Raw genomic sequence first — 17260 nt, forward strand, 5'->3', positions numbered from 1 at the left:
ATGGCAGCGGTGGGGACGTTCTGGCCGGCACAGGTGTGGCGGATGTGATCGACGCACTGCAGACTCGGGAAAGAGATGGCGTTCCGCGACCAGGCCACCTGAGGATCGTGGGTCCAAAGCCAGGCCAACCCAAGGACCAAGGGAAAATGAAGGTCCGCCGTGACATAAAACTGGATCACCTCCTCATGGTCCCCAATAGCCAGGCGCAAAGGCTGGGTGGCGAATTTAATGGGGCCGGACACCAGTTCTCGCCCATCAATTGTCTCTACCGCATCGGAGGGTCCACCGGAACCACGGGACCGCAAACTGGGTCACAAAGGCCTGGTCCATAAAGTTTGTTGTGGCCCTGAGTCCACCAGCGCATGCGCCTGGAGCCCGTCCGACTGGTTCCCCAACCATATCCGTGTGTCCAGAATCAGATGCCGAGGGGCCCAGAGTCTACTTCCGCAACGCCCAGTGGGGGCTTAGTACGTGCCCGACCTAGGGTTTCCCGAGGTCGGGCCTGCTCCGCTTCCGATTGGTCACGCTGTGATTCGGGGACGGCGTCGTGCCCCACTTCGCTTTCTGGGGCAAGAAGCGCGGCGGCCGGGCTCCCCACAGTACAGGCACAATCCCCTTGGCGCCCGGTTCCGCCTCCTGGGCTGTTAGGCGAGGTCTGGCCGCTCCCAACTCCATGGGCTCTTCCGCAGCGGTTACAAAACGTGGGCGACCCTGGGTGCTGGTGGTGCAGGAAGTGGGGTGCAGATGTCGACGGAGGGTCCCGGGGTGCGACGGGACGGTCGCCGTTGCAGACGGGCATCGAGGCGGAGACAAAGGGCACCAAGTTGTCGAGGGTCCGCGGCGCCCACGCTGGCCAGCTCGCCTTGCAATTCCTCTGAGAGTCCCTCCTGAACGCTGGCCCACCAGCGCTGCATCATTCCAGTCAGAGTCCTGGCACAAAAGACGAAATTCGCGATGTACTCCTGCAGGGGCGTTTCCTTGACGGAGTTCCTTAAGGCGCCTGGTTGCCGCCAGCATTCGAACGGGTCCTCATACATGGTGCGAGGTGCTGCCAAAACGCTGTTGGTCCGCCAGCAGGGGCTGTCCTGGAGCAAGAGGGCGTGGCCCATCGAGCAGCCGAGCCGGAAAGAAGGTTAATCACGAAGGCCACCTTAGCCCGGTCGCCTGGGAAATCCTCTGGCCTCATAGCCATGTAGAGCTGGCACTGTCCCAAGAAGGTCGGGAACATCTCAGGCTGCCCAGAAAACTTATCCGCACGGTTATCGGGCACTGCGACGAGGAGGAGGAGTGGGAGGATGGGGGGCTGCAGGCACATTCCTGGCAGCAAGTTGGCCTGCCAAGTGAGCCACTTGCTGCTGGAGCTGTTGATTAGCCGCGTAGCTGCTCTAACTGCTGCTGTACCTGCTGCTGATCCATCTTTGGTGGAAGATGTTTTAGTCAGGTCTTGGACAAAATGTTCTGTTTCCCTTCCCCCAATACTCCCAGCAAAGAGTCCGTCAGAGGCCTTCCTTTTTTTTCCTTTTATTTACATAGATACATGTCCTGGCCACGTCTACCCACGGGCCTGCCAAGTTTCTGGAGATAACGAGGAAATTATAGATAAGGCCAGAATTACTCACGAATATATTCTTCCCTCCATGAAATAGTTAGCTCGCGCCAAATTCATTGCTTTGTCCAAGACAAAAAACCAGGAAGTCCCGCCTCCTATTTATAGTCTCTGCAGATGTCACTGCATGACAATTATGACTTGGCTTTGTCCCAACTCTTCCGCTGCTGCGCACGTCGATCAAGCCTTCGTAATCTTGCGTCCCTCCAAAACTGTTCTTGGGGCGTTGCCAAATCAGAAGAAGGCCCGGGAGAATCAGGCCGTGCCGGCCCCTCCCTTTGAGTGGGTGCCAGGGAGGGAGAGGGCTCAAGAGAAACAGGGCTTGCCAGGTCTTCTCCCTCATTTTCTGAATCATCCGAGTCCAGGAGTCTGGGTCCAGGAACCTGGGTCACAACACAGTCAGAGCTGAAGAAGCTTCTTGGATGAGACATGAAACGTCTTCAAAAAAACCCCAAGAAAGTCCGTTTGTCTCTTATTTAAGAAATATGGACTTCAACTCCCAGAAAAAAGTAAGGTTCTACATTTAGGCCAAAAAAACAAAATGCACCAGTACCGTATATGTGGTACCTTGCTCAATAGTAGTACCTGTGAGAGGGATCTTGGAGTCCTAGTGGATAACCATCTAGATATGAGCCAGCAGTGTGCAGCAGCTGTTAAAAAAGCCAACACAGTTCTGGGCTGCATAAACAGAGGGATAGAATCAAGATCACGTGAAGTGCTAGTACCACTTTATAATGCCTTGGTAAGGCCACACTTGGAATATTGCATCCAGTTTTGGTCGCCACGATGTAAAAAAGATGTTGAGACTCTAGAAAGAGTGCAGAGAAGAGCAACAAAGATGATTAGGGGACTGGAGGATAAAACATATGAAGAACGAACTGGGTATGTCTAGTTTAACAAAAAGAAGGACTAGGGGAGACATGATAGCAGTGTTCCAATATCTCAGGGGCTGCCACAGAGAAGTGGGAGTTGGGCTGTTCTCCAGAGCACCTGAGGGTAGAACAAGAAGCAATGGGTGGAAACTGATCAAGGAAAGAAGCAACTTAGAACTAAGGAGAAATTTCCTGACAGTTAGAACAATTAATCAGTGGAACGACTTGCCTGCAGAAGTTGTGAATGCTCCAACACTGGAAATTTTTAAGAAAATGTTGGATAACCATCTGACTGAGATGGTGTAGGGTTTCCTGCCTGGGCAGGGGGTTGGACTAGAAGGCCTCCAAGGTCCCTTCCAACTCTGATGTTATGTTATGTTATGTTATGTTAATTTTGGTTGGGGAGATCTGGAAGTTGAAGTGCATTCATTTTAAAATTGCTAAGTTTGAAAAACACTGATTTAGAAGAAGGAAAGATATTTTCTTCCAGTTTTAATGATCAGCAGCCCAGTTCTCTAGACTCTCCCATCTGGTGGAAGCAAATAAAAGAGCAAAGCATTAAGATAAATAAAAGCTGAATTATGACTCCTGAATCTGATTCTTAGTGTTTCTTTGCTCTTAGTTTTTCTTCATTTAATAAATTGTTTTATCTACAGTTACTATTCTAGCAGCTGCGCCTTGCCGAGATGTTGTAATTGAAGTGGAAGATGCACAACCCTTATTAACATCACAGGTAAACTTCTTGTTTACATACATTTTCTGTGGCCAGTTCATTTGTTTTTTGGCATGCGAATCTTACCACACAATTTATCCATAATAATTGTTGAAAGCTAATATGTTCTCTTATGTAGCCAGAATGTGTGTCAATCACTCTGTGTTTTTCCATTGTTTTTGTATGTGTAAATCACATTTGGTATTCTTCAGATGTGTTTGATTTCTTCAGTCAGTATGATGGTACTCTGATGGGGTCTTATGGGAACTGAAGACCAGCATATTTGGAGATCCTCAGCTAGGGAGGGCTGATATAAATTATTGTCTGTCTTCTATGTGGCTGCTGTCCCTGAATTGTTTGCCAATAATTTTAGATTATATGTGCTCTCCAGTGAATAGACTGATAAATTGAACTGGCAGTTTGAAGGCTTACCTTCTGAAATCATCATCTAAAATACGTATTAAATTTGGTTAAGTGGGGGAGCACTCTCCCTGTCAGATACCATTGGAAAAAATGACAGCTGCATGACAAAATGATTTGAGTGAAATGGCATAGCATAAATTTGAAATTGACATAGCTATTCAACCTTTAGACATATTTCTGACCAGTATCCTCCCTTTTCTGTAAAATAATCATTGTTTAACTACAATTAGATACGTAATTGCTGGATTATCCCAGACAGATATGAGACTAACCACTGATACTAAAGGGATTATTTTAGTTTTCAAAGCTAAATGATGAAAATATTTAACATTAGCTATTTAATTCAGAAATGTCAACATTTAAATTCAGTGATTTATTCATTTCCTCTCTGTAATTGCAGGGCTTTAAAACTGTGTCCCTTTTGCTTTAAGAATTCCTCTCCCCATCCTATTCAATCTGTGAAAAGAGAGCCAGTCACAATATATTGTTACTCCTAATTTTACTTATTATTTATTCATTCATTTATTTCTTAGATTTGTTTGCCACTCACTTTGCCCCATTTCAAATAAGAGTAGAAGCTGTACTAGAATTAAGTTGTACAAGGCCGGGAATTAAGTTGTATGGGCCGGGATAGCTCAGGCAGTAGAGAAGCCTGTTATTAGAACACAGAGCCTGCAATTACTGCAGGTTCGAGCCTGGCCCAAGGTTGACTCAGCCTTCCACCCTTTATAAGGTAGGTAAAATGAGGACCCAGATTGTTGGGGGGGCAATAAGTTGACTTTGTAAAAAAATATACAAATAGAATGAGACTATTGCCTTATACATTGTAAGCCGCCCTGAGTCTTCGGAGAAGGGCGGGGTATAAATGTAAACAACAACAAAAAAAAAGATGTAATAGAATTAATTTCAGTAATATATGTGTTCTTGCAGCTAATCCATTTCTCTGTTGTGGTATTCAGTCTCTTCATTCACTACAGATGGTCCCTGACAGTTACTCTGCAACTGTTGAAAAAAACTACTTATGACCTGGATTCAAAGTTCTAACCGCCACCTCCTCAGAGTCATGTGACCACATATTGTGCGCTTGTCAGTCAGCCTCCATTTAGATCCATTTTCAGCTTCTTGTGGCCATGTGACCATGATTTATGTCATTTGTGCCGGAACCTGGCATTTACTTCCAGTTTCTGGTGAAAAGTACCCCCTAACAAACAGTTGTTTCATTTAATGACCATTAAGTGACTTAACTATCACCATGTTTATAACTGCCAGATTTGCTGTAAAAAAAGATTGTAAATGAGGTGAAGTCACATGATGACCTGCTTAGTGACTGTCACATACTTATGACCATAAGTACAGACATAAATCGAAGACTACCTGTAGAGCAACTAATAGAGATTGGTCATTAAATATTGGGCTCTACTTCATTCTGCATTCTTATGACTGCTATTTTTTATAGTTAACCTTGCATTTCACCAGAGGACACATTATTAGAATTATGACCGAAAGGAAAGAGGTTATATTCCCTAGTTATTCTTCTGGGGTCTTTTAAGCACATTTAAAAGGACATTTTTCTCTCTAGAAGATTTCAAAAATCTAAGATAATTTAAAGGCTAAATAGTCAATTTATAGCGATAAACTCCAATATTTTTGTGATAATTTTTAGGGGGGGAAAGAGTGACATATACAGGTAGTCCTCAACTTACGACCACAATTGAGCTCAAAATTTCCTTTGTTAAGTGCGACATTTATTAAGTGAGTTTTTCTCCATTTTACGACCTTTCTTATCACAGTTTTTTAAGTGAATTGCTGCAATTAATAAGTTAGTAACCTGGTGGTTAAGTGAATGTGGCTTCCCCATTGATTTTGCTTGTCAAAAGGTCATAAGTCACTTTTGTCAGTGCTGTTGTAACTTTGAATGGTCACTAAATGAACTGTTGGAAGTCAAGGACTACCTATACTATATCCCAGTGATGGCGAACCTTTTAGACACCAAGTGCCCAAGTTGCACGCGTGCGCATTGTCCAAACTGAAAGGTGCCCCACATGCGCGGACATGCACATGCACGGGCATGTGCGGACATCTGGCCGGCGGGAGGCGGGGCATCCCAACACCGGCAGCATGGCAAGAGACAAGATCTTTTCTTTCGCGAGCTTCTGTTTCGTCCTTTGCAGGGAAACAAGGTCATGAAAGAAACACCACGGAGATCTGTCCTGGGGCGATGGCACGCATGCCAGTAGAGAGGGCTCTGCGTGCCACCTCTGGCACGTGTGCTATAAGTTTGCCATCACAACTATATCCTATATACTAAATTAGAAGTTTGCATATATTGCATACTGTGTAAAAAGATGCTAAGTTCAACTCAAGGCATCTCAAACCACTTTACAGGGATTACAGGTGAGCAACTGAAAAGATTACTAATTAAGCTTCTGTTCAGAAGCTTCATTGCCAGACAGAACAGTAATACTTGTAAAGCAATTTAATGGGCCAAAGTTACTTTAGAGATTAACTACAGAATGGCATCTATGTACATGCTTAGAATAATGTATTACGTATAGGATATCTGAAATAATTAAAGACAAGATAGTAAGCTATAGTGCCTTATTTAAATAAAATAAGGATAACTTTAAGGTGCTTCAAGAAAGCATAAGAAATAAATAATTTATTAAATTTTGAAGGCCAATGTGCATTATTACTGAGTTCCTTTTGGTGAGAACCATTGACGATACAACTCTGCACTAGTAGATGCTGCATAATCTTTGCACTGTATTTCTAACTATTAGTGGCAATTGTAGCAATAGGAACTTTTCTAGATCTGCAGCTTCAGGCACAAGGCAAATAATTATCATTAATGGTTATATTTTGGTATATAGAATATTTTGATCGATATCTAGCCATCAGCACATGGAATTAAGACATGGAATTCTGTGTTCATAGTAAATGTATTTAAAAGCAAAGGGAGGTTTAAATCTAATTTTGTATATTAGTTTGTTTGGAGCTGAATGTTCCTTTAAAGATGCAGCATTCTAATTTCTGATAAAACAGAATGGAAAATAAAGACTTCTTAGAACAAATGATGTGCAGATCTCAGACTAGTGTGACAGATGCAGAACTTTCACAAACTGCATTCCAATTTCTAGTGCATAAGCAGTATGTCAGCTGCACTCAGCAAAATGGCTTCTCCAAGCGCAGTACATGTATGTATAGATGAAAAAAAATGCATGGGGATTATTCACCTTTGATGCTTTTATCATTGAGCTTTCATGCCACTTTTCAATATTCTACACAGGGAGCTTTTGGAGAAAAATAAAAGATTCGGTTCAAAGCAAATTGAAAAACAGTTTCATTGTCACGGCTTTGAAGCAGCTAAAAATTACACCTTTCACTGAAAATAGGAAAAATTGCTTTCACACAGATGTGTTGTCACTAACATGTGACATCCAATTGGCTTGCTAACAGTAAAACATTATGTGTGCATCCTCAGAAATTAATCCAGTGAATTCAGAGGGATAGGCCCCCGTCTAAATGGACATAGGATTGTAGTCAATCAAAATAAAATTGCATTGCTTGATATGACTGATTTTTTTTCTGCCATTGGAGAACAAAATTTGGTAGTGATTATTTTTACATGCTTTCTCCAAAATCTCAAAGCACTAAGTTTGTAATAAATAGATGAAACTGGTGGTCAGTGATTGCTTATGGGTTCTATCATCAACTGGGTTCCTACTTAGAAATTGTAATTATATTTTGCTGTGAAGGTCGATTTAAAGACTTCTGCAACATAATCTACGAAAATAATACTTTTTCAGGAATAATTATAGAAACAATTTACAGAAGATCCTTCTTTTGTAAAAACTATAACGTTCAGCCCATAGGGGTTTTGTTATACTGAAAAAATGGAGGATGGAAAGGCAAGATATGAAATACAGACAGACAGACATAATATTCTATTCCACTTTCTGTTCATGTGGAAAAATTGAGTTGTTCTTTATCATTCTCTATAAGACAATTCCTGCCTTGTCTGAAGACAACAGGCAAGCTTAAGGGCATCAGGAAAACTACTTACCATTCTGTATTCTTCTCTAATCTGTGTTCCCCTTAATGCCATCTGGTTGGCAGGATTATAACATATAGAGACAGAAAGCTTAAACTTGGGATGTCAAACTCAAGGCCAGGGGGTCGGATACGGCCCGCAGGGTACTTAGATCTGGCCCAATGGGCTACCCTGGAAACAGTGAAGAACCGGCCTGTAGTGCTTCTGCCAGCGAAAATGGGCTCCCAAGCTCCATTTTTGGCTGCCACAGCCTCCTGCAACTCTCTGCCAATGAAAACGGAGCTCAGGAGCCTGTTTTCGCTGGCAGGGTGCTTGAGCCATCCCAGGCGCCCCCGACAAGAGTGACGTCGAGCTGGCCATGCCCCTTCTACCTGCCCCCAAGGTCAAACACAACCCTGATGCGGTCCTTAATGAAATCAAGTTTGACACCCCTGTCTTAAACAATCATCTGTAGTGTAACGGATAACTTTCTATAAAAATTAGAAAAAATTACAAACTCATTATTTACTGTCATTCAATATTGCTTACATTGCTTTACATATTTAAAAATCATTTAATTTTGTTTCCAAATAAAGTTGTATAGTGCTTTTCTTAAAAGATAAACTGTTTTAGCTTATAATAACAGGGAAAAAAATCAAAATACACAGAGAATATGTGTTAGAGTACAAATTTCATACACTGTTAAATAAAGCAAAATAACTGTGCACCCCTATCTGGAAGTACATTCTGTCAAATTCACTGGGATATAATTAATAGAATTTTATTGTAAATTGTTTTAAAAGGTGGTCGTAGGACAAAACTAGTCAGAGGAAACAATTTAATGCAAACTATTTGGAATTCCTTTGGCACATAATAGCAATGTCTATGAAATTAAAGATAAATAGAATAAAATTATTATGCTCCTAACTCTAGTCCTCTTTCAGAGAAACAGATTATTGGTCCAGTCTTAATTTCTTGATGTTCCTAAACAAATCAATTAATCCTTTGATTCTTGGGCTAATCCAGAAATGTCCTGGAGATAATTTCAAGACATGATTTCTCTTTATGTTCATTTGATAAGACTTAAGGAATTATAATATCTCTGGTGGATCTCAATGAACTTCTTCTTCACTAATTAAAGACATGGGCATTGTTCAGAGAAAAACAAAACACATTATCTGAAAATATATCTGTAATCCAAAATCACATTTTGTCTTCTATAATGTGTATCAAATAAATGCTTGGTTTGATTTTAATTGTTCTGTTTTGGTTTTCCCCACCAATCTACCCTGGAATGTGTTTCCATTAACAGCTCACTGAAAAGGTAATTGAATTACATCTATGTAGTTTGAATTATTGATGCTATATCTATTAATTTTAACATGCATGTATTTATTATGCACTATTTAATTGGAAAAAAAACCTGCCAGGGTCCCTTTATTTGAGAAATAGTTTTACAGGTCCAAGGGATTTAGAAGCTTCTTTGTGAAAAATAATGGAACTGAATTAATTGAATACAATTCTTCAATGTATGCTATGGTATAATCAGTGGTGGGTTGCCCTTGGTTCAGACCGGTACTATCGAACCGGTAGTAAGTGTTAAGTTGTTTAACCCAATAAGAAGTCCGAGGCTATTTCAGTTAACAAGCTTTATTGTCAGCCAAATTCAATCAACCATGCTAAGAGCCAACATGCTCTGGAACAATAAGAACGAGCTCCCTCACTTGACAGCTGCTTAAATAGCAAGCTGTCAAGTCGAAAGAACCAATCAAATGCCATCCCGGTTCCCGCTTTTAAACTACCCGCGTCTAGACCAATAAGCGCTGGCTAGCAACAGGCAAAACCTTGCGGGTCGTAAGTCCGAGGACATAACACCCCTCACCCCCAGACAGCGCAAGCGTAATCGGCTAGATACGCCGGACGACGTCGGCTCCGCCCTGATCTCCTTAGTATGCAGCCTGACGTCGCAGGAGTAGGTTCGTCATCCTTGTGCGCTGTTGAAGACGCCGCTGCCGGGGGGTTGGAATTCGACCGGAACATCGCTGGAATTTTTTAATTCCTGCTACCGCGGCTAGGGCTTCACGATCTAGCTGACTATAATTACGCTCGGCAGCCGACAATGTGCGCGAGTAGAATGCGAGAGGGGCCTCTGAGCCATCAGGGAGGAGGTGGCTCAAAACGGCACCCACCCCATAGGGGGAGGCATCGCATGTTAGGGCCAGAGGTAGGCAAGGGTCGTATTGAACCAGGACAGCCGCCGACGCAAGGATGTCTTTGACAGCCCGGAATGCGTCAGCAGCGGCCCGGTTCCATCGCCAAGGGGCCTTGGCTGCCAAAAGCCTGTGAAGTGGCTCGGCCACCGACGCTTTGTGGGGGATAAATACAGAATAGAAGTTGAGGAGCCCCAGGAACGCTTGTAGTTCCGCCTTATTAGTGGGCGTTGGGGCATTCCTAATTGCATCAACCTTAGAAGGTGCCGGGTGGATTCCCTTGGAATCCACCAAGAAACCCAGAAACTCAACTTGTGACACCCCTATGTGGCATTTATCTTTTTTCAACTTCAACCCCGCAGACCGGAAACGGTCAAGAACGGCGCGAAGACGTTCGACGAGTTCTGATCTGTCAATAGCCGAGATCAGAACGTCGTCGAAGTATGGCACGACCCCTGGGAGCCCCTGGAGCAACCGCTCCATCAGGCCCTGGAACAGTCCGGGAGCTATGCTGACTCCGAATTGCAGGCGGTTGCAGCGGAAAGCCCCCCGGTGGGTGACAATCGCCTGAGCCATGGCGGTCGCGTCATCCACCGGAAGCTGCTGATATGCCTGGGCAAGGTCCAGTTTGGCAAATACCCGCCCACGGCCTAACGAGTGGAGTAAGTGTTGTACCACCGGAAGAGGGTATCGGTTTGCCTGCAGGGCTTTATTGATAGTGCACTTATAATCGGCACAGATCCTAATGGATCCGTCCGGTTTTAGGGGGATCACAATAGGTGTCTCCCAAAGTGAATACTCAATAGGTTCTAGGACGCCCTGGGCAACGAGTTTGTCTAGTTCCTTGTCCACTTTAGGACGTAATGCCAATGGCACCCTCCGCGGCTTAAGGCGAATTGGGGCAATCTGAGGGTCGAGATTGAAGGAAATTGGGCGACCAGTATATTTGCCTAACTGGCCGTCGAATACATCGGCAAATTCTGAAAAGAGTTGGTTCGGGGTGTCTAGACTTGTGGTGTGGACCCCTGATACATCAAGGTGCAGGGCAGCAAACCAATCCAAGCCTAGGAGGCTTGGAAGGTCGTCTCTGACTACTACTAGGGGCAATTTACCCTCAAAAGACCCAGAAGAGACGTGAGGCGGGGTACACCCCGCAGTAGGAATTTGGTTTCCCTGATAGTCCCTTAAAATAATTTGACAGGGTTGAAGGCGCCGTTTCGGAAAATTAGGCAGCAGGCGCCGTAACGTATGCCAAGCAACAAGAGATCTCGAAGAGCCAGTGTCAATTTCCATTTTAAATGGAACCCCCTCTAATTTTACGCTGAGGTAAATCTTGTGGGCGGAACAGCGGTGGAGGCGTGGCTCACAGCAGCATCAGCAGCGATTCCCTCACGGTCGACTGCATGGCATTCGCCACGGCGGGTAGGCAACCTCCGCGCCTTGCTTGGGCTTGAGTTGGGGTTGGGCTTCTGATTTGCGGGAAGGGATGCTCGGCAGACCTCGAGAGATGACCTTTCGACCGCAGCGGGCGGCAGATCGCTGCCCTGAATCGGCAGTCCGCACGATGGTGACTTCCTCCGCATCCGAGGCAACCTCCTTGTGACCCTTCCAGTCAGTGTTCCACCCTTCTTCCGAGTTGCTTTGAGGTGGCTTACTGCATCGTCCTCATCGGACGGTGCATCGCCGCCCACGTCCTCATAGTGGACAGATTGTTGCATTCCGTCGGTAGCGGACCTAGTGTGATATCTCTGGAGTTCCGCAACCGAACGTACAGACATCTCAGAGGCTCGCGCCTCATCCAAGGGTATTTGAAGAGTCACATCATTGCGGGCCAGTAGTCGGCGGTGCAGCTTCAGGTCCCGGACACCGTGACTAATTGGTCTAGCAGCATTTCATCCAATTCCAAACTCACATTGTAGGGCGGCGATACGCAGGGAAGCCATGTAGTCGTTAACGGTTTCCCCCTCTTTCTGGAACCGCTGTCTAAAAGCGTGTCTTCTAGCAATGCGGGAAGGAGCCGGCGAGTAATGGGCTCGCAACTTCTCTAGCAGAGTCTCCCAAGGTACCGAGGAGACAGGTTGAGGGGCCGTCAAAGCCCTCGCCGTGGCAAATATATCACGGCCACAGAAGCTTAAAAAATAGCCTCGCTTCCTGTCACTTGATAGATCTGACAGGCCGTTAGCCTGCAGGAAGCATTCGAACCGCTCCAGATAAGCCTCCCACGCTTCATTAGCAGGCTCGAATGGGGAGATAGCGGGCAGCGAGGTCGTCATATCGGCGGCGGTGGTTGTTCGACCCCCAGTCCTCGTCGCCAGTGTTAAGTTGTTTAACCCAATAAGAAGTCCGAGGCTATTTCAGTTAACAGGCTTTATTGTCAGCCAAATTCAATCAACAATGCTAAGAGCCAACATGCTCTGGAACAATAAGAACGAGCTCCCTCACTTGACAGCTGCTTAAATAGCAAGCTGTCAAGTCGAAAGAACCAATCAAATGCCATCCCGGTTCCCGCTTTTAAACTACCCGCGTCTAGACCAATAAGCGCTGGCTAGCAACAGGCAAAACCTTGCGGGTCGTAAGTCCGAGGACATAACAGTAAAACTGGCAGAAGGCTCCGCCCACTGACCCAAACGTCATCAAAACTCTTCTGCGCATGCGGGCACGATGCGAACCGGTAGTAAAGGTAAGTAGGACCCACCCCTGGGTATAATGTATATTATAACGTTTTATTTTTCACAAAAAAAGCTTCTAACCCTAACTCTAATCTTAACTCTGTTTCTCTTTGAACAGGCAGAGGCTTACATCAGTGAAAGAGGGGAGGGATTTGGGGTGTGGCTTAAGGAATTGTAAGCTAATATGTCAGGAAGAAACCAAATTGAAGAAATTATGTGTACAGTATAGCTAAAATAATTATCCTAGAGATTGTTATTGCTTCCTTTTAGTTTTAAATGTGTTATTCTTTAGGAAAAAGAAGTTGTGGACTGGTGGAGCAAATTTTATGCTTCAATAGGCGACACTGAAAAATGTGGACAGTATGTTCAGAAAGGATATGATACATTGAAGGTATTTATCTTTATGGATGAGACTTTTATCTCACCGCGTCTGAGTTTTTAAAAACAACAATGTTTAAAATGACTAGGTTTTAGATCACTACCTTTTCTTAGCCCAATTCATCCTCTCTAGAAAAAAATATGCAGCACAGGATTTATATCTATTATAATAATTTGTAGTGTTATGATGCTGTTATTTGTCTGTTTTTATTTGGGGGTGGTACTTTTATGCCTTCAAGTCATTGTTGAGTCCTGGACAAGTCCCTGCAGTTTTCTTGGCAAAATTTTTCAGAAATGGTTTGCCATTGCTTGCTTCTAAGACTGAGAGGGTATGATTGGCCTAGTCACCTAACTAGCTTTGTGCCTAAGATGAGACTAGACTCAAAAGTCTCATTGTTTTCAGCTTGGTGCTTTAACCACTAGACCAAACAGTCTCTCTATGCTATTACTCATTAATTTATTGTTCGAATAATCTGATTTTTTTTTACCATTATCGAGAATTATTTCACAAATACAATTAAACATTTTTCCCACATCATTATATTGGTTTGGAGCTGGGAATATTTTCCTGTATTTTAAATTTCTCAGCATCTGTCATCAATGTATACATCACAGTTATTTTAATTGAGGCACTTCACTTTTTTTTTTTGGTAGGTTTACAACCGTGAACTGGAGAATGTACCTGACTTTAGGGGTTTAACAGACTTCTGTGATACTTTCAAGCTGTATCGAGGAAAAACTGAAGAAAATGATGACCCTACAGTTGCAGGAGAATTTAAGGTACAATGAAAACAACAAATAAATTATATTTGCAATAGGGAAAAGTGGGATACATTGATTTCGTCTTTCCTCATAAGACCATTGAGAATGCAGTCAAACTAAATAGTGCAATTATTCCGTATTTTCTCATGAACAGATTTGTGAAAAGAAAAGAAAAAAAAGGAAGTAGATGAAAGACATAATGGGTATAAATGATTGCCATTATTTGGGCCAATAGTAAAACTTTAACTGAGGAATGGCTCTTTCTGGAAAGACCAAGAGAAAATGAGGGCCTGTGAAATGATTACATTATGTATACGAGGTTGATTCATTCTCCCATGGTCTTATTTATGTTTTTAATTTTATTTAATGGTTATTTTAGACTTGTTCTAAATATTTGCTTTATTGTATACCATGCAGAGTCACATTATATGAGATGGACAGGATGGATGGATGGATGGATAGATATAGAAAACAGGAAGATATAAGAAGCTTCAGAGAGAGAAAGGGAGAAAGCAAATAACATGAAACCCTCCTTGTTTTGGTTTATTTACTAGTATTCATGTGATTTATTAGGGCTCTTTCCGGATCTACACATTACCGGATGATCCAACTGTACCACCTCCTCCTCGGCAATTTTGTGAGTTACCAGACAGCGGGCCTCAGGAGTGTATTGTACGGATTTATGTAGTTCGAGGCATAGAGCTCCAACCTAAGGATAATAATGGACTGGTAAGTTAATAGCTCCAGCCAATACTACCAATTAGAGCAGTGTTTCTCAGTCTCAGGAAGGTTCGGTTGTCTGGAATTCAACTCCCAGAATTCCTTGGTCAGCACGCTGGCTGGAGAATTTTGGGAGTTGAAGTCCAGACATCTTAAAGCTGCTGAGATTGAGAATCACTGGATTAAAGCATTGTGGTGCATTAACTGGTAAATAACGAGTTGGAATATAGTTGACAGGAATAAATAAATATACAGAGGTATGAAGTGTTCCTAAATAAATGAGTTTCACTAAAGGTATCTTAAAACAGCATTCATCATGAACTGTCTCATAGTGGTATGGAGGAATGAATAAGTTAAAGGTTCTGTATTTAATGCCCTAATGGAGTAATTAAATGCAACATAAGTAAATCCCTGGCAATTGATTGAAAGGCTTTGGGAACACAGCTGCCTTCTTCCTTAAAATTTTTGGAAATTTAGAATTTTTCTGCAACCTGGACAGCTGTAAACTTAACGTTTATAATGTCTTTTTGATCAGTCTAGCAATGAATATTAACATATTTTTATATGTTTTATATTATTAACATTATAATTAACATTAACAACTTTTTTGTTTATTTGTTTCCAAATAGTGTGACCCTTACATTAAGATCAGCTTAGGCAAAAAAATTGTTGAGGATAGAGATCATTACATCCCCAATACATTGAATCCAATTTTTGGAAGGTAGGTAATTAAAATGTTCTTCCTTCCCTTGTAATTAGAATTTATGTACAGAATACCAGCTTGGGAGCATTCTATTAAAATAGTAAAAAAATAAATTGTGAATTTATTTTCCTATATGAAAAAATAGGTATGTGTGAGAAAGAGGGGGAAAGTGATACGGTTTTCTGGTTTTTTTTCTTTCTCTCATTTCTGTTGATTTTATTTAGAGAATATCCTTAGTTGGATTAAATTTCAGAGAATAATTGTGATAGAATAGACCTGCGCTTTGGGCATTCGGTCCGGAAAAGGTTAGCCATCACTGATCTATATCCTTTCCTTTCAAGTACTGGTAGATCATCAATATTACTCTTGTTTTAAATAACAGAGCTTCAGACTACTCAGTTGTGTGAGCAGTGCTAGTAATATTGTAGCTTTCTTCATCTTTTCAATATCATTTTTCTGGAATTGAAATTTACTAGCTATTTCTGCACTTAGAATGTATGAATTGAGCTGCTTCTTGCCTCAAGAGAAGGATTTGAAAATTTCCATCTATGACTATGATCTGATGACTCGAGATGAAAAAGTTGGTGAAACTACAATTGATCTGGAAAACAGATTCCTCTCCCGCTTTGGATCTCATTGTGGGATACCACAACAATACTGCGTGTAAGTCTTCCTATGCCAATTAGTCCTCCATGGGTCCTGATAAAACCAAATCCTGATCTTAATCCTATGGTGAAAGCCACCTAGAATGTGATTGACTGACATACTAGTCAGTCAATCATTCAATAAATCTGAGTGATTTACTCAAAAAATCTAGGTGGGTTAATCTTTCTTTTTTCTTTTCTTTATCTGATTTATTTTTTAAAGATGTGCAGCATGATTGGAATTGCACTTATTTCTTTTAAACTATAACAAAATATGGAAAGAATGCAACTTCTGGAATTCTTCCTAACTTCTTTTGGATTCCAGTAATATCCTTATTTTCTTTGTCAAAACAGTGTATCATTTCTATATGTCTTTTTGTTCTTGTGTTGCATATATGTGTTTCTATGTATCTTACAGGTAGTTCTTGACTTACGACCACAATTGAGCCCACATTTTTTGTTGCTAAGTGAGACATTTGTTAAGTGAGTTTTGCCCCATTTTATGACCTTTCTTGCCACAGTTGTTAAGGGAATTACCACAGTTGTTAAGTTAATAATCTGGTAGTTAAGTGAATTTGGATTCCCCATTGACTTTGCTTGTCAGAGGATCATCAAAGTTGATGATATGACCCTGGGACACAACTACAATGAATATTAAGCAGTTGCCAGAAATCTGAATTTTGATCACATGCCCATGGGGATGCTGTAACCGTTCTAAGTGTGAAAAACGGTCATAAATCACATTTTTTATTGCCGTTGTAACTTTGGTCACTAAACGAACTGTTGTAAGTCAAGGACTACCTATATTTACTGGGAAACCTAGTAGGAAATGCATATACCTGCTATGCATCAGATGGAAGTGATGTTAGGAGAACTGACCAGCAATGTTCCAAAGTTCTTTGCAAATGCCTCATCCACAGGAATGGATGGGAGGGATTTTTTTTTCTGGAAGGTTCTTCTTTGAAAACTCCAAACTGAGTTTTCAAGCCTGATCTTCCTTTTGCTTTTCCCATGACACTAAAATGATCCTGTCCCGATCTGAGAACTCTCTTTTTGAAGTTATCTTATAATCTTGAGCCACTTGAGCCACTTGACATAATATCTTTCCATGTGACCTTGGGTGGGAACAAATAAATATGATCCATATCACACCCCCAAAAATCCACTTCTTCCTGAAATGACTTTTCCTGCAGTTCTTTCTTACAGCTAAACATTTACACCACAATTCTGTAAGCTCAATGTTTTCCGGTTAATTTCATTTATAAACGCCTTTGGAGTTTCATTTAAAAAAGCTCCCTTGTTAAAATCATGGAAAACCTTTTTAAGTAATTCCATCATTGCTTCTCTTAAGTATCTGGAAGATGAAATTAAAACAAACTAAAAATAGTTTTTAGGAGGTTATTTCTTTTTTTAAAAAAACTTACATTATTTGTCATTTTGATGGTACTGCTTTTCTTTTCTTTCCTTTTACCTACCTACCTACCTTTTTTTTTTTTTGCAAGCAGTAGAATTTTACAACAATCGCACCTAA

The 17260-nt window shown here is 42.0% G+C and overlaps 1 protein-coding gene across 1 annotated transcript in view; it reads left to right on the forward strand.

Moving 5' to 3' along the window:
- Window positions 1-17260, forward strand: part of MYOF (myoferlin) — a 107797-nt gene that overhangs the window by 75153 nt on the left and 15384 nt on the right. Inside the window, exons 38-44 of the mRNA XM_058187014.1 lie at window positions 3135-3211; window positions 8956-8967; window positions 12815-12913; window positions 13555-13680; window positions 14236-14391; window positions 15012-15103; window positions 15578-15748. Coding sequence (XP_058042997.1) covers window positions 3135-3211; window positions 8956-8967; window positions 12815-12913; window positions 13555-13680; window positions 14236-14391; window positions 15012-15103; window positions 15578-15748 — 733 coding nt within the window. The remainder of the gene's footprint in view (window positions 1-3134; window positions 3212-8955; window positions 8968-12814; window positions 12914-13554; window positions 13681-14235; window positions 14392-15011; window positions 15104-15577; window positions 15749-17260) is intronic.

This window comes from Ahaetulla prasina, chromosome 6 (assembly GCF_028640845.1).
Source record: "Ahaetulla prasina isolate Xishuangbanna chromosome 6, ASM2864084v1, whole genome shotgun sequence".
In the NCBI taxonomy this organism is placed as follows: Eukaryota; Metazoa; Chordata; class Lepidosauria; order Squamata; family Colubridae; genus Ahaetulla; species Ahaetulla prasina.